The sequence below is a fragment of the Bufo gargarizans genome, chromosome 1, assembly GCF_014858855.1.
Source record: "Bufo gargarizans isolate SCDJY-AF-19 chromosome 1, ASM1485885v1, whole genome shotgun sequence".
NCBI lineage: Eukaryota > Metazoa > Chordata > Amphibia > Anura > Bufonidae > Bufo > Bufo gargarizans.
Window position 1 is genome coordinate 309,174,618 of NC_058080.1, and position 17,638 is coordinate 309,192,255.

At 42.3% G+C, this 17,638-nt stretch overlaps 1 protein-coding gene across 1 annotated transcript in view; it reads left to right on the forward strand.

Moving 5' to 3' along the window:
- LOC122927648 overlaps positions 1-17,638 on the forward strand; it is a 281,579-nt gene that overhangs the window by 72,436 nt on the left and 191,505 nt on the right. The window contains exon 3 of the mRNA XM_044279688.1: positions 14,755-14,867. Within this exon, the coding sequence (XP_044135623.1) occupies positions 14,755-14,867 (113 nt within the window). The remainder of the gene's footprint in view (positions 1-14,754; positions 14,868-17,638) is intronic.

Consider the following 17,638-nt stretch of genomic DNA (forward strand, 5'->3'; position numbering starts at 1 on the left):
AGTGTATAATGTGATGGAAAAATTAATCTAGACAGCAAAGGAAGCAATATGGATACTAGCAGCACATTAATAACTGCCTTGTATTAACTTTCGCTTTATGTTAAATGCCACTTGCTGAAGTGAGACAACCCCTTTAAGTCTATATGCATAGATTTAGGTTGACCCGGACCTGTGACCATGAAAATGCAATGCAATCTGCAGGCAGAGTGTTATAGAGCAGGAGATGCTGAGAAGATTGTTATATAGTTTCATTGGAAAAGATTCAGTAAAAAAATGTAACTCATACATTTTATGCCCCATTCACGTGGAATCATTTGGCATGGATTCTGTTCCTATAAGCCACCGGTGGCCATGTGGAATCCACCTCCCATTATGAGGAATAATGTACTATATATGAAGACGTCACTTTTGAGTTTAATGACCTATATATAAGGCCTGTGGACTTTGTAGTAGAAAAGTTTCAAGTAGACAAGTTTATATCTGAATACTATGATGTATGTACAGACCACAACAATGTAAAATAGTAATTTCTATCTACTGTATTAAAATCTGAGATCTAGTTTTTTAAATGAACTGCTGGTAATTCTTCTCTGAACTCAGAAAAGGTTTTGACATCTCACCTTGAATAGCATATGAGTCATAAAACAGCTCCAGGATTTCATTAACAAAATAAGCAAATATTTATCAGTTTCTCCATCCTCAGCCTCAAATAAGTATCTTTTTTATTAGGCGTCTTATTGTTAGATTGAGGATAAAATTTGCTATTGTTTTTTCAATAACCAGGTCTCAGCAAAATTCATTATTCCCAGATATTGGCTTTCACGCCTTAGTTATTTTGCCTTTTTGTCAACTGCACCAGACCCACAATATAAAATGGTTTTGCTTCTGGCACTGAAAACAAATGTTTCACGTCTGCAGAGTAAATATTGCTGCAATCATTTGATAATGGTAATTTTTTACTTTTTTTTTGCAATACTTGCACCGTTTTGACCTGTGTTAGGTGTTTTGAGACTAGCATTGGACAAACAGACGTGAAGTGAAGAAAATCATTCACAGAAAATGAAGAAAAAAAAACTATTTTATTACATTTAAAGGCACATCATCTCTACATTTTACTTCTATATTTTATATTTTTTGTACAAAAGGTTTTGGAATATATATATATATATATATATATATATATAGTCAGGTCCATAAATATTGGGACATCAAAACAATTCTAACATTTTTGGATCTATACACCACCACAATGGATTTGAAATTAAACAAACAAGATGTGCTTTAACTGCAGACTGTCAGCTTTAATTTGAGGGTATTTACATCCAAATCAGGTGAATGGTGTAGGAATTACAACAGTTTGTATATGTGCCTCCCACTTGTTAAGGGACCAAAGGTAATGGGACAATTGGCTTCTCAGCTGTTCCATGGCCAGGTGTGTGTTATTCCCTCATTATCCCAATTACAATGAGCAGATAAAAGGTCCAGAGTTAATTTCAAGTGTGCTATTTGCATTTGAAATCTGTTGCTGTCAACTCTCAAGATGAGATCCAAAGAGCTGTCACTATCAGTGAAGCAAGCCATCATTAGGCTAAAAAAACAAAACTAACCCATCAGATAGATAGCAAAAACATTAGGCGTGGCCAAAACAACTTTTTGGAACATTCTTAAAAAGATGGAACGCACGGGTGAGCTCAGCAACACCAAAAGACCCAGAAGCCCACGGAAAACAACAGTGAAAACAGAGGGTTTACCACAAGATGTAAACCATTGGTGAGCCTCAAACACAGGAAGGCCAGATTAGAGTTTGCCAAACGACATCTAAAAAAAGCCTTCACAGTTCTGGAACAACATCCTATGGACAGATGAGACAAAGATCAACTTGTACCAGAGTGATGGGAAGAGAAGAGTATGGAGAAGGAAAGGAACTGCTCATGATCCTAAGCATACCACCTAATCAGTAAAGCATGGTGGTGGTAGTGCCATAGCGTGGGCATGTATGGCTGCCAATGGAACTTGTTTTCTTGTATTTATTGATGATGTGACTGCTGACCAAAGCAGCAGGATGAATTCTGACGTGTTTCGGGCAATATTATCTGCTCATATTCAGCCAAATGCACAAGCAGCAGCGATGATTGCAGACACCTGCAAAGGGTTCCTGAGCTTTTAAATTGTCTCTCAGTATGGTCCATATAGGAATCACAAGCATGGGAAAGACTGCTGACCTGACAGTTGTGCAGAAAACCATCAGGGACAAGTGTGGAAGAACAATGTGCACAATCAGCAGGGATGACCGCAGCCTGGAGAGGATTGTCAGGAAAAGGCCATTCAAAAGTGTTGGGGACTTTCACAGGGAGTGGACTGAGGCTGGAGTTAGTGCATCAAGAGCCACCACACACAGACAGATCCTAGACATGGGCTTCGAATGTCGTATTTCTCTTGTCAAGCCTCTCCTGAACAACAAACAATGTCAGAAGCGTCTTACCTGGGCTAAAGGGAAAAAAAAACTGGTCTGTTGCTCAGTGGTTGTCACCACCAGATCTTTGAGAAGTTCTGATAGACGTTCTTCAGTACCTCCTGCATGATCTTCTTTTGTTTTGCTTTCATTTTGACATCTCTCCTCCCTCTCCCAGCTGTCATCTATTAGCAGTGATTGCCTCCCTATATATCTCCTCCCCATACTGCCTCACCTTGCGGTTTATATTACATCCTGGATTGTGTTCTCTAGAAGTTGCTACAGCTGGGTTTTCAGTTAAGTCTATTTCTGTATTTGTTGTTTTTCTGTTGGCTTGGTTCTAGGTGACCCTGACTCCCTCCGTATTAAGTGCAGGGAGCTGGTGGTCGTGTCCCCTTACTATTATAGGGTATGCAGGTGTCATTCAGTCTAGGTACGTGGACATGCAACCTTCTATCACTGAGATCTTTTCATGGGCTGAGAAGACAGGGAGAGCTTCAGGGCTTTAATAGGGGTCACCCTTTTGTTCCTTAGTTTTGGATCAAGCCAGTCGGATACTTATTTGTAACTTCTTGTTTTCTGTTACACCATTGTGTAACAGTGGTCCAAAGTCCTCTTTTCTGATGAGAGCAACTTTTGCATCTCATTTGGAAACCAAGGACCCAGAGTCTGGAGGAAGAATGGAGAGGCACAGAATGCAAGATGATTGAAGTCCAGTGTGAAGTTTCCACAGTCTGTGTTGATTTGGGGAGCCATGTCATCTGCTGGTGTTGGTCCACTGTGCTTCATTAAGTCCAGAATCAATGCAGCCGTCTACCAGGATATTTTGGAGCACTTTATGCTTACTTCCGCTGACCAGCTTTATGGAGATGGTGACTTCATTTTCAATCCAGCAGGACTTGGCGCCTGCCCACACTGCCAAAAGTACCAAAGTCTGGTTCAATGACCATAGAAATACTGAGCTGGATTGGCCAGCAAACTAGCCTGACCCAATGGGGCATTGCCAAGAGAAAGATGAGAGAAATGAGACCGAACAATGCATCAGAGCTGAAGGCTTTTATTGAAGCATCCTGGTCTTCCATAACACCTCAACAGTACCATAGGCTGATAGCATCCATGCCAAGCTGCATTGAGGCAGTAATTGATGCAAAAGGGCCCAAACCAGTACTGAGTACATATGCATGATTATACTTTTCAGAGGTCCTACATTTTACTATTTAACATCCTGTTTTATTGATTTCATGTAATATTCTAATTTTCTCATATTGTGAATTTGGGGTTTTCATAAGCTGCAAGCCATAATCATCCAAATTATAACAAATAAAGGCTTGAAATATCTCGCTTTGCATGTAATGAGTCTATCTCATATATTAGTTTCACCCTTTAAGTTGCATTACTGAAATAAATGAACTTTTGCACTATATTCTAATTTTTCCAGTTTCACCTGTATATAATAATATGTGCATGATCAGATAATTACACATAACGACCTACATGATACTGTAAAAAAGTAAAGCCCCCATTCCTCATTTGCACCAGATTCTTCCACATATTCCATTTTTTCAGTATAAGAATTGTAAACAAGCACTCACTATAATTTATCAGGAGTGCTGAACAAATCCTAGGAAGTTGGAAGCCAATACATCTAGATGTTTCCTTTATGTTTTTATGGATGTCTATTAACTTTCTTATTTCTAGTTCACTAGCTAGCAAAGTCAACTTGATGCTTTGAGTACCTCCCAATAACTACTCTGCTTTGGTAGATGAGTTTCAGGCTTTACAACCTGTTTTAGATTTACAGTTAAAGTGGTTTACCATTACATATAAATATATATACAGTCATGTGAAAAAATTAGGACACCCTTTGAAAGCATGTGGTTTTTTGTAACATTTTTAATAAAAGGTTATTTCATCTCCGTTTCAACAATACAGAGAGATTAAAGTAATCCGACTAAACAAAGAAAACTGAAGAAAAGTCTTTTCAAGATCTTCTGTAAATGTCATTCTACAAAAATGCCTATTCTAACTGAGGAAAAAGATAGGACACCCTTGCCCCTAATAGCGAGTGTTACCTCCTTTGGCTGAAATAACTGCAGTGAGACGGTTCTTGTAGCCATCTACCAGTCTTCGACATCGGTCTGAGGAAATTTTACCCCACTCCTCAATGCAGAACTTTTTCAGCTGTGAGATGTTTGAGGGGTTTCTTGCACGTACAGCCCTTTTCAAGTCACCCCACAGCATCTCAATGGGATTCAAATCTGGACTTTGACTTGGCCATTCCAGGACTCTCCATTTCTTCTTTTTCAGCCAATCTTTGGTTGATTTACTAGTATGTTTTGGGTCATTGTCATGTTGCATGGTCCAGTTCCGCTTCAGCTTTAATTTTCTAACTGATGGTCTCACATGTTCTTCAAGCACCTTCTGATACACAGTAGAATTCATCGTGGATTCTATGATGGTGAGCTGACCAGGTCCTGCTGCAGCAAAGCAGCCCCAAACCATGACACTTCCACCTCCATGCTTCACAGTTGGTATGAGGTTCTTTTCTTGGAATGCTGTGTTTGGTTTACGCCAAACATGTCCTCTGCTGTTGTGTCCAAATAATTCAATTTTGGACTCATCTGTCCAAAGAACATTATTCCAGAAGTCCTGGTCTTTGTCAACTTTATCTCTGGCAAATGTCAGTCTGGCCTCGATGTTTCTCTTGGAAAGCAAAGGTTTCCTCCTTGCACACCTCCCATGCAAGTTAAACTTGTACAGTCTCTTTCTGATTGTAGAGGCATGTACTTCTACATCAACAGTAGCCAGAGCCTGCTGTAGTTCTCGAGATGACACTTTAGGGTTTTTGGAGACCTCTTTTAGCATCTTGCGGTCTGCTCTTGGGGTGAACTTGCTGGGGCGACCAGTCCTGGGCATGTTGGCAGTTGTTTTGAAAGCCCTCCACTTGTAGACTATCTTCCGGACAGTGGAATGGCTGATTTCAAAATCTTTTGAGATCTTTTTAAATCCCTTCCCAGACTCATAGGCTGCTACAATCTTTTTCTGAAGTCCTCTGACAGCTCTTTTGCTCTCACCATGGTGCTCACTCTCACTTCAACAGTCAGGAGCACACCAAACTAAATGTCTGAGGTTTAAATAGGGCAAGCCTCATTCAACATGCAGAGTAACGATCTACTAATTATGTGCACCTGGTGTGATATACCTGTGTGAGATCTGAGCCAATTTAAGAGGGAATACATGTGAGGGTGTCCTATCTTTTTCCTCAGTTAGAATAGGCATTTTTGTAGAATGACATTTACAGAAGATCTTGAAAAGACTTTTCTTCAGTTTTCTTTGTTTAGTTGGATTACTTTAATCTCTCTGTATTGTTGAAACGGAGATGAAATAACCTTTTATTAAAAATGTTACAAAAAACCACATGCTTTCAAAGGGTGTCCTAATTTTTTCACATGACTGTATATATATATATATATATATATATATATACACACTCACCTAAAGAATAATTAGGAACACCATACTAATACGGTGTTGGACCCCCTTTTGCCTTCAGAACTGCCTTAATTCTACGTGGCATTGATTCAACAAGATGCTGATAGCATTCTTTAGAAATGTTGGCCCATATTGATAGGATAGCATCTTGCAGTTGATGGAGATTTGAGGGATGCACATCCAGGGCACGAAGCTCCCGTTCCACCACATCCCAAAGATGCTCTATTGGGTTGAGATCTGGTGACTGTGGGGGCCATTTTAGTACAGTGAACTCATTGTCATGTTCAAGAAACCAATTTGAAATGATTCAAGCTTTGTGACATGGTGCATTATCCTGCTGGAAGTAGACATCAGAGGATGGGTACATGGTGGTCATGAAGGGATGGACATGGTCAGAAACAATGCTCATGTAGCCTGTGGCATTTAAACGATGGCCAATTGGCACTAAGGGGCCTAAAGTGTGCCCAGAAAACATCCCCCACACCATTAGACCACCACCACCAGCCTGCACAATGGTAACAAGGCATGATGGATACATGTTTTCATTCTGTTTACACCAAATTCGGACTCTACCATTTGAATGTCTCAACAGAAATCGAGACTTATCAGACCAGGCAACATTTTTCCAGTCTTCAACAGTCCAATTTTGGTGAACTTGTGCAAATTGTAGCCTCTTCTTCCTATTTGTAGTGGAGATGAGTGGTACCCGGTGGGGTCTTCTGCTGTTGTAGCCCATCCGCCTCAAGGTTGTGCGTGTTGTGGCTTCACAAATGCTTTGTTGTATACCTTGGTTGTAACGAGTGGTTATTTCAGTCAACGTTGGTCTTCTATCAGCTTGAATCAGTCGGCCCATTCTCCTCTGACCTCTAGCATCAACAAGGCATTTTCGCCCACAGGATGTTTTTCCCTTTTCACACCATTCTTTGTAAACCCTAGAAATGGTTGTGCGTGAAAATCCCAGTAACTGAGCAGATTGTGAAATACTCAGACCGGCCCGTCTGGCACCAACAACCATGCCACGCTCAAAATTGCTTAAATCACCTTTCTTTCCCATTCTGACATTCAGTTTGGAGTTCAGGAGATTGTCTTGACCAGGACCACAACCCTACATGCATTGAAGCAACTGCCATGTGATTGGTTGACTAGATAATCGCATTAATGAGAAATAGAACAGATTTTCCTAATAATTCTTTAGATGAGTGTATATATTATTAAATTTTTTTCATGCAGAGCCTATAATTATGTATAAACAGTATAAATATTACCCTTGTAGGGTAGTGATAATGAATACTTTTTGAAATCCTTCAACATTTTCTGCAAGCCTTGCCTTTTTCATATGCATAAAAGAAGGACTGGGCTCCATATGCACCTGAACATTAGGCTTAGGGCTTGTTTACACGACCGCGTCTGTGTTGTGGACCGCAAATTGTGGTCCACAATGCACGGGCACCGACTGTGGCCCAGCCGCATGGGGATCGCGGACCCATTCACTTGAATGGGTCCACGATCCGGCCGTTCTGCAAAAAGATAGAGCATGCCCTATTTTTTTGCGGTGCAGAGGCACGTAACGGAACCCCAGGAAGCATTCCGTAGGGCTTCCATAGTGTTCCATTCCGTGCTTCCGTTCCACACTGTTCCTCATCTCTGGATTTGCGGACCTATTGAAGTGAATGGGTACGCATCCGTGATGCGGAATGCACACGGAACGGTGCCCTTGTATTGCGGATCCAAAAAATGCGGTCAGCAATACGGCAACTGGCAGAACACATTTGTGTGAATGAGCCCTTAGGCCTATTGCACACGACCGTATGGATTTTTCAGCATTTTGCGGTCCACATAAAACGGATCCGCAAATAATACGGCTGACGTCCGTGTGCAGTACGTTTTTTGCAGAACGGAACAGCTGGCCCCTAATAGAACAGTATTATCCTTGTCGGTTATGCGGACAATAATAGGACATGTTCTATCTTTGAACAGAACGGAAATACGGAAATGGAAGGCATACGCAGTACCTTCCATTTTTTTCTTTTGCGGGTTCATTGAAATGAATGGTTTTGTATACAGTCCGTATACGGAATGAAAAAAAACGGAACGGAAACGGAAAAAAAAACGTTCATGTGCATGAGGCCTTACTGAAGCATGTACCCATCTTAAAGGGCTTCTGTCAGCCCACTAAACCGTTTTTTTCCGGCGCAGGCGCGAGATTTGGAATTCAAACAGGGCCAGCAGAGAACGTTTCCGTTCCCTGGCCCTGTCAATCACATTGCGGAGGGGGCGTCATTAGGATCGGAGGATGCGGCTGCTACTAGCAAGTAGCCGCCCTACTTGCTGGTAGCAAGGTCATTTACATATTATAAAAATAGCTTTTTATCAAATTCTACTGAACCAAAATGATTATTTAGCTTAAGTATGCAGAGCTCGCAGTATAGGGATTATTATTAAACAAAACAAAAAAAAAACGGTTTAGTGGGCTGACAGAAGCCCTTTAAGGCCCCAAGAAAAAAATTCAATGCAACAGAACTCTGCAAACCAAATAAAGTACAAAAAAGTTTTCTAATGCTAATGCTATGCTTATTATGTAAATGTGAGATTTTTGGCAAATAGATTTTGTACACTTCAAGGCCATCTTAAGGCCCCCTTACATTTCTCAAGAAATCAGGTCATTGTCAGGAAGGAAGTGTTCCTCCCAACAATCGATTGCTCGTCAGTGAAGAGGACCACTGTTTTTACATGCAGTGATCTTCTCCACAGTAATGCTTATTAATGCTATGCTTATTAAGTAAATTTTAGATTCTTGGCAAATGCATTTTGTACAAAATTATTTGGGCCCTTCTGCTAAACGTCAAGGTGATCTATGTAAGATGGGAACCTAACACTAAATTCTACCTGTTTTGTGACATGATGGATACCATAAAATTCAGGGAGTGTAGGTTCCACGTGCATGCTAGGCCCACCTTAATGTTGTCATTTTTGGTGCCAAAATGGCCTCCATTAAATCCAGGGAATGCAGGCACCAACATGCATGCCAAGCCCACTCCACACCACTCCTGGTGCCAGATGGCCCACAACAAATGCAATGAGAGTCCACCTTATACCTCTCCTGGTGCCAAAAGGCTTCCAGTGAGTGAGGGAGAGCAGGCTAAGCTTTATACTTACATTAATTAAAATCAGCCTATAGGGCAGACAGGCTGGTCAGGAGTGCATGACTGAAGAGTCAGCCACATCTCCGGTAAAAACTGCAAAGAAAAAAAGGGGTCAGTCAGCACACCCCAATGCACAGGTGCACGTTGCTATGGCTGAAAACACAAAGAAAAACATGCAACAGCACTCTGCAAACCAAATAAAGTACAAAAAACTATTCTAATGCTAATGCAAATAGATTTTGTACACTTCAAGGCCATCTTAAGGCCCCCTTACATTTCTCAAGAGATCAGGTCATTGTCAGGAAGGGGACCACCTGACAATCGCTTGCTCGTCAATGAAGGGGACCACTGTTTTTACATGCAGTGATCTTCTCCACAGTATGGGGAGAAGACATCACTAATGCCATCTCTCGTTCCCATACAGAATTATTGTTTGTTCACCGCATAGTGATGTTTAGACAGTACAATCTGCTGCTGGCAAACAATGAATTAGGTGACCACATGAATTACCCTATTGCCCGATGAATGAGTGTTACGCTTGTTCATCAGGTAATTGGCGGCACCATTACGCTGGCAGATGATCACTAACAAACACACCTAAGAACACTTGTTACAAATTATCTGCCCGATGTTCGGGCAGTGTAAAGTCTCCTTAATACATCATGTACTTGGATTGCATCTGTGTAGATCTATTCAAAGTTTTTCTGTGTGCAATAATAATTCAAGCCCTCCAAGAATTGAAGTTTTCCAGTGTCTTAAAGTTACTACCTATAAAGGTTAACATATTACATGACATCATTGTTATTTCTGGGCCAGTGTCCAGAACACTTGATAATTGCCCAATGTTGCATATATTTTTGGAGTGAGTAAAAAATGTCTGGTTAGGTTCTTGGATCTCAAATCTGCATGGACTCATGGGAGTCACTAAATACTGTAGCAATAGATGCAGCTGCTAATGAATCAGACCCAGAAGATATTGGCTTAAAATATGATAAATCTTTCTCATTGGAAAATTGCTTTCTTTATTGCTTGGTCCCAGATGTACACTACACTCTTAAGAGTATGCAACTTTTTTTTAACATATGTTTCATAAAACAGTATCACAAGATAATATAAGGTAATATATGATGATCAACATACATAAAGCAAAACAAATGCATATATTATAGAATATAAAAGTTATGAAAAGTAAACTCTAAAAATACAAAAGAAAGTTACAATATTTCTTTGTCATTAATCAAATGTGTGACTATGTTAAAGGGGTTTAGGTTAGAGCTTAATGAGGATGCCTTTACACATAGTGGAAAAATGCAGCACTTTGATACAGCCACCCCATGATCTCTATATTCGGAAAAATGCAGCACTGTGATACAGCCACCCCATGATCTCTATATTCGGAAAAATGCAGCACTTTGATACAGCCACCCCATGATCTCTACATTAGGAAAAATGGAGATGTGTCCAAGATAGTGAAGCACCACAGTGGCAATAGGCTTCTCATGCGCTTTTATTGCACTCACAGAAGTAAAGTTAAAAACAGCATATCATAAACCACCATGTGGAAAACGACCTGACTCAAGTTTCACAATGCAGCTTCTTCCAGGGCACCAAATATGTGTGGCTAACTACCGGTATTTAACTGCTTAAAGGGAAACTATCACGATTCATGAGTAGCAGTGGAGATAAGGAGTCCAGATTTCTACTTTTTATTTTCCTATGGCCCATAGTTCCTCCTGCTGTCAGGATTTAAAGCTTTGCTGAAATATATTGTCAGGGCTGCTGTGCATGCGCACATGAGTCCTCTCCATTATGTTAGGACAGTCACAACAATGTATTTCAGTGCAGCTTTGAGTGCTGACAGCGGGTAAATGGGGGGCAGTAGGAAAATAAAAAATGGCAATCTGGACTACTCATATATTACTGCAGTTAATAGTCCAGAATAGTGACAGATTCCATTTAAATTTCACGTTTGACTTTCTACTGCTTATACTTCCTTAAAGAAAATCTGTTACGTCCTGTAACCCTATGAAACTGACAGAGGTCAACCACAGTTTAACAGACACTTTCTAAAAATCTATTTACTGTATTGGAAGCAAAGTCACTTGTATTCCTGCTAAAGATTTGTAAAGTTGTATATGCCAATCATGAGTAAACCAGGCCCAGAGGCGTATTGGCCATAGACCCTACAGGGAAATTTTCCAGTAGGCCAATGCCTAGGAGGGCCACTGAAGCCCTCCTCAAGACCATCAGCCAGGTACATAATGATCCGATTCTCTCTTACGCATGTGCAATATGGGGCCACTTTTATCATTTTTTACAGGGCCATTTTTTGTTCCCAGTCCGCCCCTGACCATGCCCTCTCCTTCCCTGCAGTCTGCCCTTCCTCTTGAATATCCATACTGAGCTAGCTGGGTTAATGTATATCAGAGCAGGTTGGTGGGGTTGTTAACAGAAAACCTGACCCAAAAGCTGCAAAATACAACACATTAAAAAACTGCTCAGAGGAGGACTTAAAGATATGCTCAAATGAGCAGATGAGGAGCCAGTGCAGAGTGAACCAAACTGCAACCTAATAAAACCATGCTGCTACATGTAACCAGGTCTACCACAAAAAGCATCACTCCTTAAAGGGGTTTTCCAAGACTTTAATATTCATGACATATCTGGATGGGTCTTCAATATCTGATCGGTGGGGGTCCGACTGGGACCCCCACCAATCAGCTGTTTTGAGAAGACATCTGCATTCCTGTGAGCTCAACGGCCATCTCTGTGCTTACCAAGCACAGCACCATACATTGCATAGCGGCCGTACTTCATATCGTGCTCAGCCCCATTCGCTTGAGCGGGTCTGATCTATGCCTAGGCCATGTGACTGATGACTGTGTCGTCACTGGCCTAGGAAGAGCTGAGAGAAGGTACTACTGTGAGCATCAGTGCCTTCTCAAACAGTTAATCTCCGGGGTTCCTGGGTGTCAGACCCCCACCGATCACATACTGATAACCTATTCAGAGGATAAGTCTTCAGTATTAGAGTCTCGAAAAAAAAACCTTTAATACTGTCTGCTTATAACTGCAGATGAACAAGGCAAGATTCCAGAGTGCAAATGAGTGCAAAAACCAGAACACTGAGCAATAAGAAAACATTGTCTGGTCACATGATTCAAGATTACCGCTGAACCATGCTGACGTAAGGGACAGAATTGGGTGCGAGCAGCAAAAATCAATGAGCTCTTCCAGTCAGACTGCTGTAGGTGGAGTAAATGGAGTCAGGAATGTTCTGTTTCTACACACTGGGTCTCCTGATACCTGTAGGTGGATGATGGGAAAGTAGAGTTTACTTAAAGAGGTTATATGATCGATTTAAAAAATATATAATCAAACATCTTATAGTACATGACAATACCTTTCTAACAAAGCTAGAGCCGTCCCTGTACTGCACATGGGTCCAGTGATCTCCATATTTACTGTTCAGTTCCTCTCTAGTAGATTATCTTCAGCCTGGCTGCTCAGGGGAAAGTCCTTTCTGCTGCAGCTCACTCCCTTTAGCTTCACCTGCGAACAGAACATATGGCTGGTCGCAGGTGAAGATTTAAATTGAGCATGTTTGACCAGCTCAATGAGGCAGACAAATAATAAAGAAAAGGTAGAATATTTCATGTCACAACACATTTAAAGGGGTTGTCCAGGTTCAGAGCTGAACCTGGACATCCCTCCATTTTCACCCAGGCAGCCCCCCTGACATGAGCATCGGAGCAGTTCATGCTCCGATGCTCTCCTTTGCCCTGCGCTAAATTGCACAGGGCAAAGGCATTTTTCTGAGTTCCGGTGACGTACCGGGGCTCTCTATGTAAAACGGCTAGGGCAGAGCTAAAGCCCGCCCCTCAGAGCCGGTGACGTCACCGAACACACCGCTGGGCAGAAGTTACCGCCCGGCAGTGTGTTATTGAAAACACAAGAGCCTGTGCCCTGCGCGATCTAGCGCAGGGCACGGGAGCGCATCGGAGCATGAGATGCTCCGATGCTAGGCTCAGGGGGGCTGCCGGGGTGAAAATAAGGGTATGTCCGGGTTCAGCTCTGAACCCGGACAACCCCTTTAAGTATTGTGGCCAACCATGTTCATCCCTCCATGTCAGCTTCAGATCTTTGTCAGAAAGTCAATTTCAGCAGACCTTACACCAATACACAAGGATTGTGGCATGGTATGGTGTGGTTCCAGGAATATGACAGTGAGTTTTACTTGATTCCCTGCCTTTCATGGTCCCTAGTTCTTAATCTTATAGACCCTCTCTGTAACAAGGCAGAACAGACTGGTCAGAGTTTACCTGATATAGGTACTGGAAGTACCTATATGTAATTTACTGCAACTGCAAGAAGCTATTCTCTCTGTATCACTTACCAGCGGGTGTGAACCCACCGTGCCAAGCAGCCTACCTCCTCTAAGGGCGTTGTCTAAGTGAACCACTCGTTCTTCACAGTACCCCTGATGGTGGGGGATAGGCTTTCCCAAGAGGAACACCAGGTCGCTACCTCTTGAGGAGGTTTGGCACATGAGGCATCTGGTCCAGGCAGACCAGGAGGTACCTGAGCAAGGTACCAGAGGTACAGACGTAGTCAGCAGGCCAAGTCATAACGAGGAGCAACAGAGCAGGACTGAAGGATGTGGATGAGGCAGAGGCGAAGTCAAACAAGCAATAGGTCAGGGCAGGCTGCACAAGTACAGGTTGGCAACAAGAAAGTCAAGGTAAGCAGGCAGGGATCAAACAGGTAGCGGAGTCCAGGAACACAAGCATGGATCAGGTATACAGAAACACAAGCAGAGAAATCAGCAACCATTGCAGGACACAAGGACCTTGACACATCTGAAAAGGGGGGTAGCCACTTATATACATGCAGGAGGGCTAGGATTGGTCAGCGAGGTCACATGATCTAACCTATAAAGCACAGGAAGTGACACATGCCGGCCCTTAAGAAAGTCCTGCAGGGAAGAAGCAGCAAGCATGCTTTGGCCAGGGCTGAAAGGAAACTCTGCATGTACCAATATTACTGCATTCACCACTTAGTGAAATGTGGCACACATTTATGAAGTTCTTTTGACAAAAGGGAATTCAACATGCTGGAATATGCATGTCTCCCAAAAAAGATATCGATATGTTTAAAGGCTATGGACACCTTTGGGGGCAATTTTTATTATTTTTCAATTGGTCTTTTTAAAATGTTTTGCCCTTTTCTATGTGCAGCCTTTAGATTCTCAAGTTGCAGGCTTTGAATTTTCTCTTTGTTCCATCAGGCAGCACAGCTGACGACTTCTTATCTCTGATCTCTGACCTCCTAAACACTCATTATAGCTTAATTCATATATTACTGATAAGAATGTGACTTAAATCATTGTTTATGACCTTTTAGTAATTTAGAGATAAGGGTTATTAGATGACTGGCGAAAGTGAAAGTACCAGTCACACAGTTAGACAAACAGTTAACATTTTGTGACAGAACAGCTCAATGTTTTTAATAAAGAGCAATTGGAGAAATTATTTTTAGCCCGAAATGAGTAAAATGCAGTCATTTGACATAGGAGTATCTAATACACACAGCAACCAAGTTGGCTGACATTAAAGGAAAAGGGTACATGTGGCACAGGTCAAGATTCATGACAGTCTTTTTTTGCAGTGTCTATCCCAGAGGTACAGAGATGCTGGAGCAGATTTCTCATGCTTGATCCCGATCATAATGGTAACGTGAAAAGGAGTACTTTTTGGACAAAAGATGAACTTGTAAAAAAGGTAAGTGTAATACTATAATTAATAACAGTAATTAATGTTGATTTTATAGTTACTCTGTCAATTGGGGGTCCTGTGCAAGAATTTTATATAGGCCCCTTGTATTCCTGCTGCTATTGTGAAGTAATTAGAGGCTGACCACAGTATATCTCATTCTAAGTCCTCATGCACACAAATGTTGTTTGAGTCCGCATCCAAGTCGCATTCACTCTGTGTGCTGATAGCATCTGTTGCTTCGTTACGTGGCCCTACAAAAAAAATAGAACATGTCCTATTCATTTTGTGGACAAGAATAGGTATTTCTATTATTTGCGGAACGCACACGGGCAGCATCCGTGTTTTGCAGATCCATTATTTGCTTACTGCAAAACGCGGCATGGCCCTGTGCATGAGCCCTAAGTTTGTCACGAAATTACTCACTGGTGTGTTATGCCTCATTCACATGTCAGTGTTTTGATCAGTGATTTGCATCAGTGATTGGGAGCCAAAACCAGGCGCGAAGCCTACACACAGACATAAGGTCTAAGGCAGGGGTGCACAACGTTTCCTGGTTGGGGGCCACATTGCCAGACTGAACCAATGACGAGGGCCGAAATTAAAATTTAAAGGTGTATTAACAACTAAAATTTTGTACTTATGGCATGTTGAACACACATTATATACCATTAATGTCTAGTAACACTTCCAGGACGCCCATCTAATGGGAGAAATACATGAAAAATACATGTGAGCAGCCACAAGACATAGTCATACATGTCTGTTCCCAGATGGTTGGGGGCCGCACAGAATGGTATCGAGGGCCGCATGTGGCCCCCGGGCCGCAGGTTGTGCACCCCTGGTCTAAGGGAAAGATCTGCTCCTGTTCTGTGTTTAGAGCCGCACCTGATTTTGGCTTAAAATCACTGATAGAAAACACTGACCAAACACTGACATGTGAATGAGGACTTAGGGCTGTTTCACACAAGCGGATGCCGTGCGTGACATCCGCTCCGTGAATGACAGCCAAGACCCGATGCAGACTGCAGAGGCACGGAGCAGTAACATGATTGATAATGCTCCGTGCCTCTCTGTGACCTCTTTACTACGAAATCACAGTGAGATAAAGTTGTCACCGTGATATTGTAGTAAAGAGATCACAGAGAGGCACGGAGCATTATCAGTCATGTTACTGCTCCGTGCCTCTGCAGTCCGCATCGGGTCTTGGCTGTCATTCACGGAGCGGATGTCACGCACAGCATCCGCTCGTGTGAAACAGCCCTTAGTCTCTACATGGTTATCTTTATCTTGGTTATTTGTACAGTGCTGTTCACAAAAATAACATGCACTTCAACCAATATTGTATCTATGGACTGGAGCTCCCCTAAAGCTGGAGCTGTCATGCCACTTTAGGCTGCATTCAGACATGCATTTTTTTATGCATTTTTTCAAACACAGAAATCGATTGAAAAAGTAGATGTTGTTTGTCCTTTCTTTCTACTTTTTATTTATTTTGCTGCGATCAACTCCCAACTTTGCGTCAAAAACTGTAGGGGGGATTTATCAAAACTGGTGCAAAGGCCTATAGCAACCTATCAGATTGATCCTTTAATTTTGAAATCTGATTGGTTACTATGGGCAACTCAAGCCAGTTTTCCTTTTCCCCAATCTTGATAAATCTCCCACTGTATGGGTAAATTCCGCCTAGGGTGCGGCCACATGTAGCAGAATTCCAAGAAAGCAGAAATTTGTTGCCAGCTTTGTTGCAGAATTTTATTTTGGAATCTGAATTGCGAAGGGTTAAATCTGTAAAATGCCGCTGATTTGCTGCAAATCCAGGTCAGCAATTTCATACCTATAAATAGTGATAAGCTAATTTCTTGAAATTTTATTTGATTTGGCCAAATCAGTCCGGTGATTCCATTCAGGTCTAAATTAATTTGACTTGAATCAAAAGTGTCTGCACTCGGTCAGGTCACAGTGCAGTGCGGACCTGGAGAAGACCTGGGAGCATGACTGTAGGAGAAAACACCGGACCTGCAGAATAGAGGAGGAGCAGGAAAGTTAAGTTAATTTATTTTAGCTCTGATGGGGGTCTGATCTGAGGTCTGATACGGGGGTCTGACATGTGGGTCAGATGGGGGACTGATCTGAATTTTTATATGAGAGTCAGATCTGAAGTTTAATATGGGGGTCAGATCTGAGGTCTGATACGGGGGTCTGACATGTGGGTCAGATGGTGGACTGATCTGAAGTTTAATATGGGAGTCAGATCTGAAGTTTAAAGGGACACTGACAGGGCCAATAAGCATATTGAGGTCTATATATGGCAGTACAGGTCTTATAATGGGTATTACAATCATATAAGTATCCCCCCTGTCCACATTATACATACAGTAAACTTAAGTTTTATAACCTGCTCCAACGGTCTTGAATCTGCCCAAGGGGCGGCGTTTCACCTCTCTTGCGCCCAGCCAGCCTCCCCCCAACTGCCGCTTTGAAGCGCCGCCCAGCTCATGAATATTCAGTTTGCTGGGCGGCTTCTGCGGTCCCCGCTCTGAAGCGCTGCGCTGAACAGTGCCCTGCGCATGCGCCGGATCTTGTGAAGTCGGGGACAGTAAGCGCCGCCCAGCGAAGTGAATATTCATGAGCTGGGCGGCGCTTACTGTCACGGACTTCACAAGATCCGGCGCATGCGCCGGGCACTGTTAAGCGCAGCGCTTCAGAGCGGGGACCGCAGAAGCCGCCCAGCAAACTGAATATTCATGAGCTGGGCGGCGCTTCAAAGCGGCAGTTGG